This window comes from Nerophis lumbriciformis, linkage group LG25 (genome assembly GCF_033978685.3).
Source record: "Nerophis lumbriciformis linkage group LG25, RoL_Nlum_v2.1, whole genome shotgun sequence".
Lineage (NCBI taxonomy): Eukaryota > Metazoa > Chordata > Actinopteri > Syngnathiformes > Syngnathidae > Nerophis > Nerophis lumbriciformis.
In genome coordinates, this window is record NC_084572.2 from 30,518,996 (window position 1) to 30,542,596 (window position 23,601).

The window sequence follows — 23,601 nt, forward strand, 5'->3', positions numbered from 1 at the left end:
TGTGTTGCCTTCATTATAACACTTATATAAGATTTTTAAAGTCATTTTGATAGTAGGCTACTATAGCTAATATATACACTTACATCATGTGTTGCCTTCATTATAACACTTATATAAGACTTTTAAAGTCATTTTGATAGTAGGCTACTATAGCTAATATAGACACTTACGTCATGTGTTGCCCTCATTGTAACATTTAAATAAGACTAAGTCATTTTGATTGTAGGCTACTATAGCTAATATAGACAATTACGTCTTGTGTTGCCTTCATTATAACACTTATATAAGACTTTTAAAGTCATTTTGATAGTAGGCTTCTATAGCTAATATAGACACTTACGTCATGTGTTGCCTTCATTATAACACTTATATAGAACTTTTAAAATCATTTTGATAGTAGGCTAATATTGCTAATGTAGACACTTACATCATGTGTTGCCTTCATTATAACACTTATATAGAACTTTTAAAGTCATTTTGATAGTAGGCTAATATTGCTAATGTAGACACTTACCGTATTTTCCGCACTATAAGGCGCACCGGATTATTAGCCGCACCTTCTATGAATTACATATTTCATAATTTTGTCCACCAATAAGCCGCCCCGGACTAAAAGCCGCGCCTACGCTGCGCTAAAGTGAATGTCAAAAAAACGCTGCGCTAAAGTGAATGTCAAAAAAACAGTCAGATAGTTCAGTCAAACTTTAATAATATATTGAAAACCAGCGTTCTAACAACTCTGTCCCAAAATGTACGCAAATGTGCAATCACAAACATAGTAAAATTCAAAATGGTGTAGAGCAATAGTAACATAATGTTGCTCGAACGTTAATGTCACAACACACAAAATAAACATAGCGCTCACCTTCTGAAGTTATTCTTCATTCGTAAATCCTTCGAATTCTTCGTCTTCGGTGTCCGAATTGAAAAGTTGCGCAAGCGTGGTATCCAAAATGGCCGGTTCCGTCTCGTAGAAGTCATCGGGAGTCAGTGTCGCTGTTGTTCTGTGAATCCTGCCTTCCGGAAAGCTCGGACCACAGTTGTGACCGAAATATCTGCCCAGGCATTTACGATCCACTGGCAAATGTTGGCGTATGTCGTCCGAGGCTGTCTGCCCGTCTTAGTGAAGGTGTGTTCGCCTTCGGAGCTGTGTGAAAAAAGCCACCCGGCCTCTTCGCGTAAACTTCCCTTAACCACTCGCTCATCTTTTCTTCATCCATCCATCCCTTCGAGTTAGCTTTTATGATGACGCCGGCTGGAAAGGTCTCTTTTGGCAAGGTCTTCCTTTTGAATATCACCATGAGTGGAAGTTAGCATGGCAAGCTAGAACCACAGTGAAGGATGACTTCTCATTCCCTGTGGAGCGAATATTCACCGTACGTGCTCCCGTTCCACAGTGCGGTTCAGTTGCTGTGAAATACGGTAGTAATCCGTGTGCGGATGGAGAGATTGCGTCTTTTTATGAACCGGATCGTTTAGTAGGAGCCATTTTGTGGTCTTTACAGATGTAAACAGGAAATGAAACGTACGGTGATATCCGCGCGTTTTTTCTTCTTCTTCCGGGGGCGGGTGAAGCGCTTCCTGTTCTATGGGGGCGGGTGCTTTCCTTGGCGGTTGCTTGCGTAGAAGAAGAAGCGCTTCCTGTTCTACCGGGAAAAAAGATGGCGGCTGTTTACCGAAGTTGCGAGATCGAAACTTTATGAAAATTAATCGTAATAAAGCGCACCGGGTTATAAGGCGCACTGTTAGCTTTTGAGAAAATTTGTGGTTTTTAGGTGCGCCTTATAGTGCGGAAAATACGGTACATCATGTGTTGTCTTCATTATAACACTTATACAAGACTTTTAAAGTCATTTTGATAGTAGGCTACTATTGCTAATATAGACACTTACATAATGTGTTGCCTTCATTATTACACTTATATAAGGCTTTTAAAGTCATTTTGATAATAGGCTACTGTAGCTAATATAGACACTTACATCATGTGTTGCCTTCATTATAACACTTAAATAAGACTTTTAAAGTCATTTTGACAGTAGGCTAATATAGACACTTACGTCATGTGTTGCCTTCATTATACCACTTATATAAGACTTTTAAAGATCATGTGTTGCCTTCATTATAACACTTATATAAGGCTTTTCCTTTTTTGCGGCTCCAGACAGATTAGTTTTTTGTATGTTTGGTCCAATATGTCTCTTTCAACGTTTTGGGTTGCCGACCCCTGGACAAGCCCGGGTCTTTAAAGGAGCGTCTCCGCCTTTTTCCATCGCCCTCTAACAGGCGCTCAAAACTGCCATTGGTTCCCTGCGATCAAGCCCCGCCTACTCAGTGAAATAAACCCGCCATGGGCCCTTCGTCGATGCACAAGCTCGACTCTCTCGGATGAATGAAGTCGGGTAAAGTCCTCCACGTTGCCGCCATGTGGAGGTCCACCGGCCCAGCGGGACTTCGCGTCGCGCTCGCCTCCCTGCTGGTGTGCGGGTTACTCGCCGACGGACACGCGGCGGAGCCTCCGGCGACGCGCGGGCTTTTCACGGACTACTTCAGACAGCTGACCCGGGAGAGGAGAGCCGTGAGCGGGCCGGCGCGGAGCAGCGCCCCGCCCCGGGCTGTGGAGCTTCTCTCCCCGGGCGACCTGTTCGTTGCGGTGAAAAGCAGCAGTAAATACCACCGCAGCAGGCTGGATCTCCTTCTGGACACTTGGATCTCCAGAAATATGCAAAACGTGAGTCTCTTTACCGTATTTGTCATTTTGTCCAACTATTTAGTCAACCTTGACATACACCAGTGCTTCTCAAACCACCATGATGACTACCATTCAAATACAGTAGCGTAGCACGCCTAAGTATACATTAAAGTCAAGGTAGTGGTTTTATTTAACAAGTATGTTTAATATTGTTGACTACTATAACATTACACACAGTTTGAACGGTAACACTGCATTTAAAAATAAGAAAATAAAACGTAAATATTGAATCAAATGAAAATAACCGCACATAAAAGTTAAATAAACATTGTACTAATATAGATATCAAGATGAATACTAAAAGAAAATGTACTGAAGTATATAGTATAGTTTAGGGGTCACCAATGTGGTGCCCGCGGGCCTGTAAAGGACCAGATGAGTAGCCCGCTGGCCTGTTCTAAAAAATAGCTCAAATAGCAGCACTTACCAGTGAGCTGCCTCTATTTGTTTTTAATTGTATTTATTTACTAGCAAGCTGGTCTCGCTTTGCTCGACATTTTTAATTCTAAGAGAGACAAAACTCAAATACAATTTGAAAATCCAAGAAAATATTTTAAACTTAAAATAATGAAGATTAAAAACCAATTACAAACAAAATAACTAAAAGCTTACCTTTATTGTACTTACATAGTATGTATATATTATTAATGTTGTAAACACAAATCTTTATATATCTAGAAAGGGTGGTTCTAAAGAGGTAGGCATTTTTCAGGTCTCAAGAGGGTAGAAAATACAAGAGTGTGTGTGTGTGCTCGTTCTTGTATTTCTACCCTTCTTGAGACAACAAAGAAAAGTACCTTCCATATGAGGAGGTGTGAACAAGTTAGAACATAAATCATGGTCCCAATACGGAAAACCACTGCATCTAATGGAGAATGTCTCACCACCCCTGGTGGTGAAATATATCAAAATGAGGGTGGTCCCAAAAGGAGGGATTTTTCAAAGTGACTGTGTGTCGGTTTTAAAAGTGCTCCCCCTCTGGTCAACATATGTAATAACAAGTGTGTGTAAGAAATTGAAATGCGCCCCCTTTGGCCAAAATTCATAAGAAACGAAAAAATATATATGTATATAGAGACATACTGTAATAACTTGAAATAATGAAGATTAAAAACCAATTACAATCAAAAAAATAATATTTTTTTACCAAAAGCTTACCTTTTTTTATATTTGCATAGTATGTATGTATATATCATTAATGTTGTAAATACAAATCTTTATACATCTAGAAAGGGTGATGGAACGGCGTGGCGAAGTTGGTAGAGTGGCCGTGCCAGCAATCGGAGGGTTGCTGGTTACTGGGGTTCAATCCCCACCTTCTACCATCCTAGTCACGTCCGTTGTGTCCTTGGGCAAGACACTTCACCCTTGCTCCTGATGGCTGCTGGTTAGCGCCTTGCATGGCAGCTCCCGCCATCAGTGTGTGAATGTGTGTGTGAATGGGTGAATGTGGTAATACTGTCAAAGTGCTTTGAGTACCTTGAAGGTAGAAAAGCGCTATACAAGTATAACCCATTTATCATTTATCATTAAATACTTCATCTTCACTTCTTTAAATAAAGTCATTTATTTTTTTACTTTGCTTCTTAAACTCTCAGAAAGACAATTTTTGAGAAAAAAAACAACTTTAAAAATGATTTTAGATTTTTTAAACACATATACCTTTTTTCCTTTTAAATTCCTTCCTCTTTTTTCCTGACAATTTAAAGCAACGTTCCAAGTAAATTAATTTTTTTCATTGTAAAGAATAATAAATACATTTTGATTTAATTCTTCATTTTAGTTTGTTTTTTCGACGAGGAATATTTGTGAAATATTTCTTCAAACTTATTATGATTAAAATTCAAAAAAAATTATTCTGGCAAATCTAGAAAATCTGTAGAATCAAATTTAAATCTTATTTCAAAGTCTTATGAATTTCTTTTCTTTTAAAATTTTTGTTCTGGAAAATCTAGAAGAAATAATGATTTGTCTTTGTTAGAAATATAGCTTGGTCCAATTTGTTATATATTCTGACAAAGTGCAGATTGGATTTTAACCTATTATAAAACATGTCATCAAAATTCTAAAATTAATCTTAATCAGGAAAAATTACTAATGATGTTCCATAAATTCTTTTTTTATGTGCACCTAGAGAAAATATAAAAATAAAGTGTTGCATATTGATATTTATCTGTTTCTATATATATTTATTGTGAGAAATCATTAAGATGATCAGTGTTTCCACAAAGATAAGTATCATTAATTATTAATAATAACATAGAGTTTAAGGTAAATTGAGCAAATTGGCTATTTCTGGCAATGTATTTAAGTGTGTATCAAACTGGTAGCCCTTCGCATTAATCAGTACCCAAGAAGTAGCTTTTGGTTTCAAAAAGGTTGGTGACCCCTGGTATAGTATATATAGTTTAATATTTAATTGATTATTTGGCGTACCACAAGATACAGCCCATGTACCACTAGTGGTACACATACCACCGTTTGACAATAACTGACATACACTATCCGAATCAATAAATGTAAACAAATAAATAAATCACAGGTGTATAAAAATCAAGCACTTAGGCATGGAGACTGTTTCTACAAACATTTGTGAAAGAATGGGCCGCTTTCAGTGATTTCCAGCGTGGAACTGTCATAGGATGCCACCTGTGCAACAAATCCAGTCGCGACATTCCTGATGGACGAGTCTGGGTTTGGAGGTTGCCGGGAGAACGCTACATTTCGGACTGCATTGTGCCGAGTGTGAAATTTGGTGGGGGGTTGTTTTTCCAGGAGTTAGTTCCAGTGAAAGGAACTTTGAATGCTCCAGGATACCAAAAACATTTTGCACAATTCCATGCGCCCAACCTTGTGGGAACAGTTTGGAGCGGGCCCCTTCCTCTTCCAACATGACTGTGCACCAGTGCACAAAGCAAGGTCCATAAAGACATGGATGACAGAGTCTGGTGTGGGTGAACTTGACTGGCCTGCACAGAGTCCTGACCTGAACCTGATAGACTTTTGGGATGAATTAAAACGGCCTTTTTGACCTCACCAATGCGCTTTTGGAAGAATGGTGGAAAATTCCTATAAATTCACTCCGCAACCTTGTGGACAGCCTTCCCAGAAGAGTTGAAGCTGTAATGAAGGTGGATCCACATCATGTTGAACCCTATGGGTTAGGAATGGGATGGCACTTCAAGTTCATATGTGAGTCAAGGCAGGTGGCCAAATACTTTTGGCAATATAGTGCCAGTGTAACACCTTCCCAGACACACCTCACTTTTGTGGGCATCACCTCTGTCATTTATGCTTCATTATGCAATTAGGCAAATGCACGGCAGCCTTTTTGGCAGACGGAATCAATTGTTGAAGCTGCTCCCTGCCCTTTGAGTACAAGTTGACATGAAGTATCACATGGTGGCCATTGCAAGCTCCATGTCACTGCATACTCCCCAGTCTATTGTCATTTAAGGGGCCACACTGGGGGGGATTTCCTGAGTCGTAAAAAAAGTCTGCTTTGAAGCGAGATTATGTTCAGGTTGTAAAACAATGAGTGCGCTCGCCTTTTGTGATGCAAGACACAAGCGTCGACTTTATTTACCACTCATACAGGACGGCTTTATTCATCGCGTCAGTGAGTTTGCTCTCTCAAAATAACATTTAGACGTCAAGTTTTTTTTTTTTAAGTCCGCAGGTTTTCAGGAAGAAAATATACAGTTCATTGCTGTGGAATATAAGGGTATCTTGATTTTTTTTTTGTACAATCATTTGTGTTGTAATAGTAGACAATTTTTATCACACAAATTTAAACTAGAATTACAAAATTCCCCCCCTGCTACCACCAAACCCCGCCCCCACCCCAACCCTGCTCCCTCACACATCAACCCCCCCCCCCCTCTCTCTGTGCGTCGGTTGAGGTGGGCGGGGTTTGGTAGCGGGGGTGTATAATGTATCCCGGAAGAGTTAGGGCTGCATGGGATTCTGGGTATTTGTCCTGTTGTGTTTATGTTGTGTTACAGTGCAGATGTTCTCCCGAAATTTGTTTGTCATTCTTGTTTGGTGTGGGTTCACAGTGTGGCGCATTATTAGTAAGAGTGTTAAAGTTTTTTTTTTATACCGCCACCGTCAGTGTGACCTGTGTGGTTGTTGACCAAGTATGCCTTGCTGTCACCTATGTGAGCAAGCGGAAGCCCCATACAACGTGTGGCTGATCAGGCACGCTGGCTGTAGTGGGTGCTATATGCTGTACCATCACGGCACGCATGACGCTGAGCCATTCATCTAAAACCCGCGTGCCGCACCAGCTTTCATATTCCACATAAAGGTATGGGCAGCTTGGTTTATACATAGCACAAAGCAAAAAAAAAAACTTTGTATGCAGTGTTATTTCATTTAAAATTTCAAAAAAAAATTGCGGCTCCCATTGTTTTCTATAATTTGTGAAACTGGTCAAAATGGCTCTTTGACTGGTAAAGGTTGCCGACTCCTGGGATAGGCAAATATAAGCTTTGGCTTCAGCCTATTCATTTTCGGTCATTCTTTTTCTTTTTGTGTGTAAATGTGTATGATTGTTAAATATGTCTAATCTGTACTGTTAAACTGGTCACACAAAATGGTTGATGGTTGATTATATGACCGAAATAAACTTATTTCAACTTATTTCATTTCACCCCGAAACGGACAAGCGGTAGAAAATGGATGGACTAAAACAACCACAATATCCTTATATTTCACAGCAATGAACTGTTATTTTACAGTAAAAAAATCTGTTGGTGTTACTGTGAAATAAGAGTTCATTGCTGTGAAATATAAAGGTCATTTTTTTACTTTTACCATCATTAGTTGTGGTATTACAGTACATTTTGATTTACAGCATACTCCTGTGAAAAAGTACGACGGATTTGGAAGCAAAGACATGTTTGTAACGACTTGAGCGTGTAGATTTGATTGGTTAACGCGATCTATTGGGGAAGGGGTGGGTATTGTTGAGGGCTAAATAGTGTGTGTGTGTGTGTGTGTGTGTGTGTGTGTGTGTGTGTGTGTGTGTGTGTGTGTGTGTGTGTGTGACAATCAGCTGGTGTCACTCTACCTGTTTCCCAGGCACACCTATGTGCATGCGTGAAAGAAAGCTGACTAAGGCAAATGCAGAAACACACACACACACACACACACACACACACACACACACACACACACACAAAGACAAAAGTCCTGGGAAAGTCAGCTGATATCTCATGGGAAGTTCAACTTGTGTCTGATCACACACACACACCCACACTTTGTCTCACCTTGGTTGTGATGCTGAGGGTGGTGGTTGGTCGGCCGTCACATGCCCCCGCCTGGAAACCACATCTCAAAAACTAGTGCAGCTGGGAGTGCACAGGAAGCATAGGGAACTCTATGCAGGAAAGAACCACATTAAAGAGAACACAAGCACACTGAAAAGACGACAAATGATCCGGCACTGAAAGACAAGACCAGGTGGGACTGAAGAGAACTAATTAACTAATGAGGAACAGGTGCGCTGGCAGGACAAGGCACAGAAAGTAAAGGCACTTCAAAACAGGAAATGCTGACAAAACAAAAGCACCGGGACAGGAATAGGGTTGTCCCGATCCGGTATTTGGATCGGATCGGCCGCTGATATTTGCCAAAAAATGCGTATCGGCAAGATAGATCCAGTTTTTAAAAAAATTCCGGTTATGTAAACTTTTGATCGCGACTGTATGTATATACATACACACACACACATACTGCCCGGCCCCCGGCCACATTTTTTTAACCCAATGCGGGCCCCGACTCAAAAGATTAAAAAACAAACAAAAAAGCGATTAAAACAACAATATTTCACAGTAAAAAAATATTTTTTAAAAGACAGCTCTGTTGATTGAATTTTACAGTAAAAACAGTGGTATTGTTTTTCCATTCCATTTATTCAATATTTTTATATGCTGTAAAAAAAAACAACTAAAAAAAACACTGCTTTTACTGTAAAATTCTGGTGACTGAGCTGCCAGTTTTTAAAGTAAAATTTCAAAATTGTTTTGCAGCTTATGTAAAAAAATATATCGTTAATGTATGATATATATACATGTTTATTTATATATATACAGGTAAAAGCCAGTAAATTAGAATATTTTGAAAAACTTGATTTATTTCAGTAATTGCATTCAAAAGGTGTAACTTGTACATTATATTTATTCATTGCACACAGACTGATGCATTCAAATGTTTATTTCATTTAATTTTGATGATTTGAAGTGGCAACAAATGAAAATCCAAAATTCCGTGTGTCACAAAATTAGAATATTACTTAAGGCTAATACAAAAAAGGGATTTTTAGAAATGTTGGCCAACTGAAAAGTATGAAAATGAAAAATATGAGCATGTACAATACTCAATACTTGGTTGGAGCTCCTTTTGCCTCAATTACTGCGTTAATGCGGCGTGGCATGGAGTTGATGAGTTTCTGGCACTGCTCAGGTGTTATGAGAGCCCAGGTTGCTCTGATAGTGGCCTTCAACTCTTCTGCGTTTTTGGGTCCGGCATTCTGCATCTTCCTTTTCACAATACCCCAGAGATTTTCTATGGGGCTAAGGTCAGGGGAGTTGGCGGGCCAATTTAGAACAGAAATACCATGGTCCGTAAACCAGGCACGGGTAGATTTTGCGCTGTGTGCAGGCGCCAAGTCCTGTTGGAACTTGAAATCTCCATCTCCATAGAGCAGGTCAGCAGCAGGAAGCATGAAGTGCTCTAAAACTTGCTGGTAGACGGCTGCGTTGACCCTGGATCTCAGGAAACAGAGTGGACCGACACCAGCAGATGACATGGCACCCCAAACCATCACTGATGGTGGAAACTTTACACTAGACTTCAGGCAACGTGGATCCTGTGCCTCTCCTGTCTTCCTCCAGACTCTGGGACCTCGATTTCCAAAGGAAATGCAAAATTTGCATGGTTGGGTGATGGTTTGGGGTGCCATTTCATCTGCTGGTGTCGGTCCACTCTGTTTCCTGAGATCCAAGGTCAACGCAGCCGTCTACCAGCAAGTTTTAGGGCACTTCATGCTTCCTGCTGCTGACCTGCTCTATGGAGATGGAGATTTCAAGTTCCAACAGGACTTGGCGCCTGCACACAGCGCAAAATCTACCCGTGCCTGGTTTACGGACCATGGTATTTCTGTTCTAAATTGGCCCGCCAACTCCCCTGACCTTAGCCCCATAGAAAATCTGTGGGGTATTGTGAAAAGGAAGATGCAGAATGCCAGACCCAAAAACGCAGAAGAGTTGAAGGCCACTATCAGAGCAACCTGGGCTCTCATAACACCTGAGCAGTGCCAGAAACTCATCGACTCCATGCCACGCCGCATTAACGCAGTAATTGAGGCAAAAGGAGCTCCAACCAAGTATTGAGTATTGTACATGCTCATATTTTTCATTTTCATACTTTTCAGTTGGCCAACATTTCTAAAAATCCCTTTTTTGTATTAGCCTTAAGTAATATTCTAATTTTGTGACACACGGAATTTTGGATTTTCATTTGTTGCCACTTCAAATCATCAAAATTAAATGAAATAAACATTTGAATGCATCAGTCTGTGTGCAATGAATAAATATAATGTACAAGTTACACCTTTTGAATGCAATTACTGAAATAAATCAAGTTTTTCAAAATATTCTAATTTACTGGCTTTTACCTGTGTATATATATATATACACACACACACACACACACACACACTGCCCGGCCCCTGGCCAAATTTTTTTAACCCAATGCGGGCCCCGTCTCAAAAAGTTTGGGGACCCCTGCACTAAAACATTAAAAAACAAACAAAAAAAGCGATTAAAACAACAATATTTCACAGTAAAACATATTTTTTTAAAGACAGGTCTGTTGACTGAATTTTACAGTAAAAACAGTAGTATTGTTTTTCCATTCCATTTATTCAATATTTTTATATGCTGTAAAAAAACAACAACAAAAAAACACTGCTTTTACTGTAAAATTCTGGTGACTGAGCTGCCAGTTTTTAAAGTAAAATTTCAATTTTTTTTTGCAGCTTATGTAAAAAAATATATCGTTAATGTATGATATATACATGTACTGTATATTCATATATATACTCATAGTTCAGGGGTCGGCAACCCAAAATGTTGAAAGGGCCATATTGGACCAAAAATATAAAAACAAATCTGTCTGGAGCGGCAAAAAATTAAAAGCCTTATTACATACAGATAGTGTGTCATGAGATATAAATTAAATTAAGAGGACTTAAAGGAAACTAAATTTAGCTACAAATGAGGCATAATGATGCAATATGTACATATAGCTAGCCTAAATAGCATGTTAGCATCGATTAGCTTGCAGTCATGCAGTGACCAAATATGTCTGATTAGCACTCCACACAAGTCAATAACATCAACAAAACTCACCTTTGTGCATTCACGCACAACATTAAAAGTTTGGTGTACAAAATGAGACAGAAAAAGAAGTGGCATAAAACATGTTCTAGAAAGTCGGAGAAAGTTGCACATGTAAACAAACTACGGTGAGTTCAAGGACCGCCAAAATTAGTAGGACAAAACCGCGCTCGCCAAATACTGGAATCAGTGAAGCATGTTTAATATAAACAGTGTGCTTTATAACAATTAGGGAGGTTTGTGTCATGTTTGTGCTCCTACAGAAACCATATTAACACAAAAAACATATTTTTTCCCCCTCATTTTTTTTTTCATTTTTCATACATTTTTGAAAAAGCTCCAGAGAGCCACTAGGGCGGCGCTAAAGAGCCGCATGCGGCTCTAGAGCCGGGGGTTGCCGACCCCCGTCATAGTTAAACACGGCCCATAACTGCGAGCTTGACAGCCAACATAACTCCGCCCCCCTCTGAAGTCATGCGCTTGCTATGACTTGCTATGGCGACATCCAGTGGACACATTTAGAACAGCACCTTCTTTCATTCAAAAAAACATTTTTGCTGTCATTTCTATACTTTGCAATCTCATCTCAGGGGCCTGGATGAAAACCTATTGGTAACTTTTTTGGGTTGAATAATTTGATCCATACTGTCAGTGTGGAATTGACTCCACCTTCTTATTATTGTCGTCGTGCATATAAGTGATGTTTATTATTTCTCAAAGTTCATGTGTTAGTTGGGCTCGCCAATGAAGGTTTTAATGTGAGCGCAGCAAGTTGCATCAGTGGAGGAAAAAGCGGGTTAGTGGAAACGGCCTGCAGGAAAAAGGTTAGCGTCTACTTCCTGTGAGTGCACGCTGACTTTTGACCCCCTCAGCAGGGACTGAGTGTTGGTCTTCACGCCGCGTGTAAACATGACAGTGGTGTGTTTGTGCTGCAGACGTACGTCTTCACTGACGGGGAGGACGCGCTGCTGAGGAAGAGGATGGGTGAGTTGTACGCACGCACGCCCGGCGTTATCTACAGGAAGTGGGCCAATCAAACCATTAAGGATGTCTTTTCATGTGTTGCCGGCGCCAGGAGGTCACGTGATCAACACCAACTGCTCCGCCGCTCACAGCCGCCAAGCGCTCTCCTGCAAAATGGCGGCGGAGTACGACGCCTTCCTCGAGTCCGACCGGAAGTAAGTCAAGTCTTTGGGCTGCGTTGTGTTTGTTAAGTTAAAGTTAAAGTACCCATGATAGTCGTGATAGACCTGTGATAGACACACACATACTAGGTGTGGCGGAATTATTCTCTGCATTTGACCCATCACCCTTGTTCACCCCCTGGGAGGTGAGGGGAGCAGTGAGCAGCAGCGGTGGCCGCGGCCGGGAATCATTTTTGGTGATTTAACCCCCAATTCCAACCCTTGATGCTGAGTGCCAAGCATGGGTCCCATTTTTATAGTCTTTGGTATGACTCGGCCGGGGTTTGAACTCACGACCTACCGATCTCAGGGCGCACACTCTAATCACTAAGCCACTGTCCCACTGTTCGTGGGGCACGGGAGGAAAGCGTGCTAACTACCGAGCTAAAAGCCCCCGGCTATCGAATGGAATTCACGTTTCTATTCATCCTGATTCTAAATCGATTCCTAATTTTCTTAAACTTATTTTAAAACATAAATAAATGTATAAGTCATATAACTTGGTATTTGACATATAGCATGCTAACCTTTTTTGCTAATTTTGCAGCCGTACATCCTAGACTCACATAACTTAGTTATTAGCATGTGTCATGCATTCTAACTTTTTTTTTTTGCAAAATTTTAAACCCTTTTCTCTTGAGTCATGTAACTTGGTACTTGACATATGCTGTTAGCATGCTAGCTTGCCAACATTGGCATGCTAACATTTATTTTTGCTAATTTTGCAGCCGTACATCTCAGAGTCGTATACCTTGGTACCTGACACATGCTAACTGTTAGCAAATTTCATGCATTTTAACTTTTTTTTTGCAAACTTTTAAACCCTTTTCTCTTGAGTCATATAACTTGGTACTTGACATATGCTGTTAGCATGTTCATTTTAGCATGCTAGCTTGCGAACATTTAGTTTTGCTAATTTTGCATCCGTACACCCTACACTCATATAACTTAGTTATTAGCATGTGTCATGCATTCTAACTTTTTTTTGCAAACTTTTAAACCCTTTTTTCTTGAGTCATATAACTTGGTACTTGACATACGCTGTTAGCATGCTCGCTTGCATTTAGCTAACATTTATTTTTGCTAATTTTGCAGCCGTACATCTTAGAGTCATATAACTTGGTACCTGACACATGCTAACTGTTAGCATGTGTCATGCATTCTAACTTTTTTTTTGGCAAACTTTTAAACCCTTTTCTCATTAGTCATATAACTTGGTACTTGGCATATGCTGTTAGCATGCTAATGTTAGCATGCTAGCTTGCCAACATTGGCATGCTAACATACATTTTTGCTAAATTTGCAGCCGTACATCTCAGAGTCATATAACTTGGTACCTGACACATGCTAACTGTTAGCATTATTTATAATGTGTTGTAAAAGCTAACTGCCAATGTGTGATACGCGTACTTACTGCTACCGTGCAGTCAATACGCTAACTGCTAGTGTGTCCTAAATAAGCACTTTCCTGTGTGTCGTACATTTTAAGCGCTAACATGTTGTAAAATCTGCAGTAAAAGTCATTCAAATAACTATAACATATAGAACATGCTATACGTTTACCAAACAATCTGTCACTCCTAATCGCTAAATCCCATGAAATCTTATACGTCTAGTCTCTTACGTGAATGAGATAAATAATATTATTTGATATTTTACGCTAATGTGTTAATAATTTCACACATAAGTCGCTCCTGAGTATAAGTCGCAAACTATGAAAAAAACTGCGACTTATTGTCCGAAAAATACGGTATTTTTGTAATAGTTATTTGAATGACTCTTACCATAATATGTTACGTTAACATACCAGCCACATTCTCAGTTGGTTATTTATGCCTCATACATACCTGCCAAGTACTCCGGTTTTCCCGTAATTAGTACGGTTTTCATCAACCTATTCCGGGTTACGGTTGCAGTGATAAAAAATACGGTTTTTCATTAATTAAAAAAAAAATTTTTTTTAAAGTTTTATTCACGGAATCGCGTAACAACAATGACAATCGACACTGCTTCCCGTAACTTCCTATCGAGCCATTCCGAATGCTATGCGCGAGGCTATTTATAGCACCGCTGCCAAGCACGAGGCACCTGTTGCCATTGTTTCCAAACGAGCGAACGATCATGGAATCAGCCGGAGAAAAATCGCAAACGAGTCTTAAACCGAAAAGAAAACTGCAGTCATTCCGTGAAGAATATTCAAAAGCCTATCCGGGAATAATTATCCGTTCCAAAAAGGGTGAAAACTACGCGAATTGCACCTTGTGCAGACAAGATTTTTCGATCGGACACGGAGGAATTAGCGATGTAAAAGACCACGTTGGGACAAAAAAACACAAGTCTAATGCCGTTGCTAGCGATACAAGTGGAAAACTTTCAACGTTTTTCGGATTTTAGCCAAAAAAAGGTAATGACACCAATGTTATCTATTGGAATTGTTTAGTACTGTTATACTGTTAAAAGTGTTTATACTGTTTATGCTTTCAAGTCCAAGTTGAAGAAATCTTGTTAAATGTTGATAGCATAACTACCAAAATACAGAAGTATGTCCTTAATATTTTTGCAGTGCTATTTCTGTTGAAAAGTTAAAATGATTACATTAGAGATGTGATGTGCCACTTTTCAAGTGTCTGATGGCTTAAATTAATTTTCATTAATTTTTCATATTTTGAATTCTTTTGAAAGGCTTACAAAAAAACTACATTTGAATTGTAATTCCATGCTATTGACAGGACTATTAATTTTAATGAAGTTAGCTTACCATGTTTACAGTATGATAATTGTGATAGAAATGTGAATTTTAGGCACAGAATATTTTTTACAATTGAACAAGGCAGTAGATTATACAAGCTTGGACAGAAAGTGAATAATGACACCAATTTTTTTTTTAATGGAATTGTTTAGTACTGTTTTACCATTTGTTTACTGTAAAAAGTGTTTATACTGTTTATACTTTCAATTAACAAATTGAAGTCTTGTGAAAGGTTGACAGGATAACTGGCATTAACTGTCAAAATAATTTCAAACTATTGAAGTTAGCTTACAGAATAAACATGTCAATCAACCCATATGATTTTTGCTGTAATATTTTTGTTTTGAAAAGTCACTGTGATTGATAGAAAAGTGATGGTTTTAGCAACATTTTAACCTGTCTGAATGCTAATAATCATTTTGCGTCGGGGGGCGAAGCCCTGAACCCCCCACCAGGACTTTGTCCTGGACCTACCGGGGCCTGCGGCCCCTGGACACTAGGTTTTTCTGATTTCAAAAGTTGGCAGGTATGCTCATATAACGTACACTTATTCAGCCTGTTGTTCACTATTCTTTATTTATTTTAAATTGCCTTTCAAATGTCTATTCTTGGTGTTGGCTTTTATCAAATACATTTCCCCAACAAATGCGACTTATATATGTTTTTTTCCTTCTTTGTTATGCATTTTCGGCCGGTGCGACTTATACTCCGGAGCGACTTATACTCCGAAAAATACGGTACTAATGTATTGTAAAAGCTAACAGCTAATGTGGAGCAAATGTGATAACCGCTAATAAAGTGCTAACATATGGCAACTCCTCAATGTGACACTTGGCAGGTGGTTCTGCCACGTGGACGACGACAACTACCTGAATGTGGGCGCCCTCTTGAGGCTGCTGTCTCAGCACAGCAGCACAGGAGACGTTTACATCGGGCGGCCCAGCCTGGAGCGCCCCCTGGAGGCCTCCGAGGAGTCCGGCGGCGGCGACGCCACAGAAACGGTAAACAAGACGGATACTAAAAGTCGAAACGTACTGGATGCTGGTAGACTCATGTTGTCGTTGTCCAGACCAAGGTTTCCTTCTGGTTCGCCACCGGAGGCGCGGGTTTCTGTCTCAGCCGCAGCCTCGCCCTCAGCATGCGACCCTGGGCCAGGTACGCCCGCCTCACCCTCACCTGTGTGACGTTTGCCGTCGCTCCGACTCTCTCACGGGACTTTTGTCATGGGTGTAGTGACGGCGCTTTCGTGGCGACTGCCGAGCGCATCCGCCTCCCGGACGACTGTGCGGTGGGCTTCATCGTGGGGGCGCTGCTGGGCGTCGGCCTCACCCGCTCGCCCTTGTTCCACTCCCACCTGGAGAGCCTGGCGCTGCTGTCACACCTGCACCAACAGGTGAGTCACGCACCTTAACACCAGGAGAGCAATGTTAGGACTAGAAAAATGTTTTAATTAATTTAAAAATTCCTAAATTAATAACCGACATGGCACCAATACCGATACATGTTTTGGTACTTTAGTGTGTATTATTAAATGTTATTTGTGTGATAGTAACATTTTATTTTTTTAATGTAACATTTAAAAATGAGATGATTATGCTAACTGTGCGTTACAGTTGTTATATCTTGTTTTACTACAACATTTCAGTCTCGTTTGCGATGCAGTTGCACTACCAAAGCATTAGATGGCAGCACTGTGCAGGCCAGAGGTGTCCAAACTTTTTGACTTAGGGGCCACATTGGGTTAAAAAAATGTAGTCGAGGGCCAAAATCCAACAGCATGTAAAGTAACTATGTATATATATGTGTGTGTGTGTGTGTGTGTGTGTGTGTGTGTGTGTGTGTGTGTGTGTGTGTGTGTGTATGTCTGTGTATATATATACATATATATATATATAGTCGTACAGCAGAATATACATTAGGTCAGGAAAAAACACAGGCTATTTCATCCCTACAAGCCTGTTTCGCAGGTTTCCTTGCTCTTCAGGGGATTTATATATATATATATATATATATATATATTTTTTTTTACATATAAAATCATCCATCCATCCATCTTCTTCCGCTTATCCGAGGTCGGGTCGCGGGGGCAGCAGCCTAAGCAGGGAAGCCCAGACTTCCCTCTCCCCAGCCACTTTGTCCAGATCCTCCCGGGGAATCCCGAGGCGTTCCCAGGCCAGCCGGGAGACATAGTCCTCCCAACGTGTGTATATATATATATATGTATATATATATATATATATATATCTTTTATATATAAAAATTCCCTTTAGAGCAGGGAAACCTGTGAAACAGTCTTGTAGTGATGAAACAGCCTCTGTGTTTTTTCCTGACCTAACATGTATACATATATATGTGTGTATGTATATGTGTGTATATATATATTTTATTTTATTTATATATATATATATAAATATATATATATATATATATATGTATGTGTATGTATATGTATGTATATGTGTGTATATATATTTTATTTTATTTGTGTATATATATGTATATATATATATGTATATATATATATACACACGTATATATTAGTGTGGAGTGTGCATTTTTCCCATCATGCTTTGTAATGGATTTACATGGCTGTATTTTTATGGTGGATGGATGGATTTTTTTATAATATCCACAATGTTCAGGTTGTGTTATGTGTGACCATGTTGGTTGGATTATTATTATTTTTTATTTTATTTTTTGCAACATGACTAGGGAAGGTTGTTTGCAATGGGTCATATAAGTGAATGCTGCACTTTTTTCTGCTCAATGTATAATTAAAGGTCATTGACTTGACTTAGTCACATTGTCAACGTGATGGAGACACCATGGCACTAAGGCCTTCTTTTGTAATGAATGCAATCTCCCTGCGGGCAAGTTTCCTTTTTTTATTCACTTGGCTCATGGGCCGTAGTTTGGACACCCTTAGTACAGTCTATCAATACTATGTTGTCTGACTAGGAAGTAGCTTTTTCCATGTTGCGCCCTACAAAGTGTTTATGCTGCATGTATTGTGCTTATTACACACCGGCTGTTAACTGTAGCATTCATCTTCGTCGTAGTTTTCATTACCAGATTTGGAGGTCGCCATGTAAAATCGCTAATGCTAATCGTAGCCTGTCTATGGCAAATCTAATGTAAATGTAATGCACTTTCAAGCGTTTTCTACCAAGCATACTTGCTTTATTACCTGTAACCTGTTTTAAAAAAGTGTAATTATAATTATATTATCAAATAATACTTTGCGAGAATCGGTTTGAATTGAGAATCGATTCTCAATTAAATCGTCAACCCCAGGAATGGGATCTGCTAGGTGCCCAAAGATTCACACCCCTGCTATGCGGTGTAGCGCGTTTAGCTATTGAAGTGTATTTCTGGTCTTGTCATCCTCGTCCGCACAGAAGGACGACACAGGAGTGCGGCTGGATCAAAAGATACTTTACTGAACCTAAAGTTGCTTTATTACAAGCGAGCGTCATTAAACAGGTCTGCAGTATCCAGAGGAGCCTAGGTCAAAAAAAAGGACTCCTAACCATCAGTTTTTATATTCCTCCTTCCTGTCTCTGGGTGTGTGTGCTAAGTCAGGAGAGCACATCCTGACCATAAAAGGAGATGTTGGTGTGTAAGTGCCTTAAGTCATAACTCAAATGTTGGCGGCGAGCTAGACAGGTCGTCTTTTCTCAAGCATAGGGTTATCACTTTTGCATTCCCGAGTCCCAATTAGAGCCTCTTTTCCTACGAGAAGTCATCCAATCCGTCTGCGAATATCAAATTAAGGGGCTTTAACCTACTCAGTGGCCTAGTGGTTAGAGTGTCCGCCCTGAGGTTGTGAGTTCAAACCCCGGTCGAGTCATACCAAAGACTATAAAAATGGGACCCATTACCTCCCTGCTTGGCACTCAGCATCAAGGGTTGGAATTGGGGGTTAAGTCACCAAAAATTGAGTGCGGCCACTGCTGCTGCTCACTGCTCCCCTCACCTCCCAGGGGGTGATCAAGGGTGATGGGTCAAATGCAGAGAATAATTTCGCCACACCTAGTGTGTGTGTGACAATCATTGGTACTTTAACTTTTTAACTTTTTCTATTTATGTGCTCAAACTGAAACACCACTATTTAATTAAACTCGGTGGTTTGATTTGACGAGTATAAACATTCACCATATGTAGACAATAATACAAGTTAATTAATTAACTTCACTATTCCACGTCCTCCGGTGATAATGATACTTTATTTTCCGCCACGGAGGCTTAGGAACAGCTTGGCTCCGCGGAGGGACGTTAGCCGCTGGCCAGGACGCCACGTTGCGTCGAGGCCCAATTTGTCTCGAGCTAGAAAGTGTTGTTAACGATAGTATCAAAAGCTGTATCGTCCACATAACTGATATCGTACCCTGGATGGACCCTAATGAGTGGTGTGGATTGGTCAGGTGACTCTGAGCTACAGCGGCAAGAACACCGTGGACCTGAGAGGACCATTTTCACGGCAGCAAGATCCAACCAGGTAACTTTTTTTGCTAAATACCGCTTATGTTGACGCCATAAGCGTGTTCCACTCCTACCTTTTTTTTTTTTAAACTTCAATTTTCATGTCCATTTGCTGGCCTTATCTGACTTTGCTCACGACTTCCTGCCTTTGTTGTCCATTTCCACGGCGCCGTGCAGACTTAGTGACTCACTCTTCCTGCCGTTGCAGGTTCCTGTGTGTGCATTGTGCCTTGTACCCTGACACCCCCTGGTGCCGCCGCTGATTATCGCACCTCGTCTGCCGCACCCTGGCCCACGTCTCGTCCCCAGGACACGGTGAAGGCTGCCGGCATGAAGGAAACCTTTTTGGGACTTTTTTACCAAACAGAACACATAAAAAGCTTTTGTTTTGGTTTTGTTTTGTACACAACAACCACAACTGGGAGCTTGGAAAATCACAAATTTTTTGGCAATTGTTTAACAATCACTGGGAGAATGATGTCGCCAACTAGAGGCCTGGCATGCACATTACAGCCTCTTTTTTTTTTAATTCATTTCGACAACTTTTTAAGGTGTTAAAAGTAGGGATGTCCGATAATATCGGACTGCCGATATTATCGGCCGATAAATGCTTTAAAATGTGATATCGGAATACTTGGTCAACAGCCATACAGGTCACAGTGAGGGTGGCCGTATAAACAACTTTAACACTGTTACAAATATGCGCCACACTGTGGACCCACACCAAACAAGAGTGACAAACACATTTCGGGAAACATCCGCACCGTAACACAACATAAACACAACAGAACAAATACCCAGAATCCCTTACAGCACTAACTCTTCCGGCACGCTACAATATACACCCCCCAGTGCCATGTTGGCATTTTTTTAATTTTATTTTGGAAAACCTTGTTACATTGTTTAATGCATCCAGTGGGGCATCACAACAAAATTAGGCATAATAATGTGTTCATTCCACGACTGTATATATCGGTATCGGTTGATATCGGAATCGGTAATTAAGAGTTGGACAATATCGGAATATCGGCAAAAAAGCCATTATCGGACATCTCTAATTTTTACTATTCCGACATCGTGTAACCATGAAAACTTCCAATGTAAACGTCCAAACTACAACAGGCAGTAGCATTAAAAAAACGTAGGATTGTCTCGATAATTCAAGACTGAGTAAGATAGCATGGTTTTTAACTTCAAAGAAAAACCTTTAAAAACGTGTGCATTGAAAGAGCAAGAAGCTAACAGCACGGCTAATGTCAAGTGTAAAAGAAGGTTTTACAAAGTAATCGCACGATCTTTGAAAAATGTCCAAGCGGTTAGCTGAAGAAGCTAATTATGGTTTTTGACTGAATAAATACATTTTGTTCCTTTAAATGACAGCAGTATATTTGCGGTTTTTTTAAAGCAGAATTTTAGATAGCGGCGTGAACATGTGACCAATGGGGACAGCGCCATCTAGTGGCCTGGCATGCACATTACAGCTGTTTTTAAAAATCATTATAAATAACTGTAAGCTTTGCGTACTCACAGACTCACGGATATACACTCTGCAAGCCAGTTGTGCCGGGTTAAACGAAGGTTTAATGTATGTTGTCCAGGATTTTTCAGTCTCACCTGTCCTCCTCCTCCTGCCGCTCACTGTTAAAGACAACAGATGATTAGATTAACACGTACCACCTGCACAATCTAAATCATCTGCCAGCTGTGTCTCGCCATCAGCACATGCCATGTTTTCAGCACCATGGACAGAGGCGGTGACCTTTACTCCTACAAGCGCGCCGATCACACTCCCTTTCCACAATAACATTGTCATTGTAAAAAAAAAAATCAGAACAACTACACAGTTAGCAGTATTGTTAGCATAAAACAAAGAAACGTAAACTAATCGCACCCACATTTGTCTCGCCGATCTTAGAAAGTGGTTGTTGACATGTTTTTAGTTAGTTTTTAGGCTTAAAAAGGAACACAGTTGACATTAGCGTGTTTAGCATTTTTTTAATAATTCGCCATAAAAACGTCCACAGTAGCCGGTGGCTAACTCACTAGCGTGGTGGTGCAGCTGTGCCGCGGTAAGGATTGAGATGATTCTCCCAGCTGTTCTTCTCGTGCGCCTCGTCCTCAGCTGTCGCCGTCCTTCACCGCGCTGAAACGCTCCTTTGTCTTCCTCACTGCCAGCTTTTGTTCTTCCGTCAGTGGAAGAAGACATCTTGGGGAGAAAATATGTGCTGTTTTTGTTTTTTGGTGGCTTCTTTTCTTTTAAGCTGCATCTTGGTAAGAATGGAACCTTCCAGATTCTTGTCGTATTTGTGTTCTTCTCCAATGCTTGTTGATGTTTTGCAGACCAATGACTCATATTAAGTCGTCTTGTAGTCATCAAGTGTTAAAATCATGTCCAGTGTCTGGATCTTATTGTTCATGCTAATAAAAATCATGTATCGTATATTTTTATGACTGTGTTTGTTTTTAAAAAAAATACATTTTGTCATTAAAATTCACATCTTCTGAGTCTTTTGCTGCAAAAGGAAACACATTTTCTACCATGTCACAAGCATGACTACCAAAGCTTACATAAACACCTTTGCAAGCGAGCTATCCCAGAATGCATCGCGGTAAATCGTTGGTCAAAATGTACTCACTAAACTTTAAATCTTGTAACTAAAAATGGCCAACTATTTCATCTATGTGACGTTAAAATCATAATAGTTAATAACTTAAAAACTATAATAATATTTATGTAAAAACTGTCATAATTCATAACATAAAAAACTGTAATAGTTAACAGAAAGACTATAATAGTTAATAACATAAAATCTTTAATAGCTAGTAACGGAAAAACTATAATAGTTAATAACATTTAAAAAACTAATAGTTAATCATATAAAAAATTTAATAGCATTAACGTAAAAACTATCACAGTTAATACATAAAAAGTTGAATAGCTAATAATGTAAAAACTATAATAGTTAATAACATAAAAAAACTAATACTTAATAATTTAAACATTTTTAATAGTATTAACGTAAAAACTATCATAGTTAATAACATAAAAAACTATAATAGTTAATGTAAAAACTTTCAGTTAATAACAAAAAAATTATAATAGTTAATAACTTAAAAACTATAATAGTTAACATAAAAATTATAATAGTTAATAACATAAAAACTGCAATAGTTAATAACAAAAACGGTAATAGTTAATAACATAAAAACTATAATAGTTAACATAAAATATTTTGTTGTTAATTAATGTAAAAACTATAATAGTTAATAACAAAAAACTATAATTGTTAATAATGTAAAATTTTTGTCGTTAATGTCAAAACTATAATAGTTAATAACATAAAAACTATAATATTTAATTATCGTGAAACCTATAATAATTAACGTACAAACTATAGTAGTAAATAACATCAAAACTGTAATATTTAATGTAATAACTATAATAGTTAATAACATAAAAACTATAATAGTTAATAAAAACTAATAGTTAACGCAAAAACCTTAATAGTTATTATCATAAAAACTGTAATAGTTAACGTAAAAACTATAATAGGTAATAACATAAAAACTATAATGGTTAATAATGTAAAACTATAATAGTTAATAACATAAAAACTATAATGGTTAATAATGTAAAACTATAATAGTTAATAACCAAAAACTCTAATAGTTAATTAACGTAAAACCTATAATAATTAATAATGTAAAATCTATATTAGTAAATAACATAAAAACTGTAATAGTTAACATAAAAACTATAATAGTTAATAACAAAAACTATAATAGTTAACATAACATCTTTAATAGTTAATGTAAAAACTATAATAGTTAATGTAAAAACTATAATAGTTAATGTAAAAACTAATAGTTATTAAGAAAAAACTTTAATAGTTAATTAACGTAAAATCTATAATAGTAAATAAAATAAAAACTGTAATAGTTAACATAACTATAATAGTAAATAACATAAAAACTAATAGTTCAGATAAAAACTATAATAGTAAATAACAAAAACTATAATAGTAAATAACA

General features: G+C 38.8%; 2 protein-coding genes across 2 annotated transcripts in view; one reads left to right on the top strand and one right to left on the bottom strand.

The window, feature by feature from the left end:
• Nucleotides 1–8,143, bottom strand: part of LOC133621962 (neuropeptide Y receptor type 2-like) — a 159,011-nt gene extending 150,868 nt beyond the window's left edge. Inside the window, exon 1 of the mRNA XM_061984458.1 lies at nucleotides 8,023–8,143. The gene's annotated coding sequence lies outside the window, so the exon portion shown is untranslated. The remainder of the gene's footprint in view (nucleotides 1–8,022) is intronic.
• On the top strand, nucleotides 2,380–22,003 carry LOC133621800 (beta-1,3-N-acetylglucosaminyltransferase lunatic fringe-like). Its single transcript, XM_061984164.1, has 8 exons — nucleotides 2,380–2,728; nucleotides 12,090–12,138; nucleotides 12,230–12,332; nucleotides 15,926–16,088; nucleotides 16,157–16,242; nucleotides 16,321–16,480; nucleotides 19,512–19,585; nucleotides 19,778–22,003. Exons 1-8 carry the CDS (start codon nucleotides 2,390–2,392, stop codon nucleotides 19,830–19,832), a joined length of 1,029 nt encoding a protein of 342 aa, XP_061840148.1. The 5' UTR covers nucleotides 2,380–2,389; the 3' UTR covers nucleotides 19,833–22,003.
• Nucleotides 22,004–23,601: the final 1,598 nt, after the last annotated feature.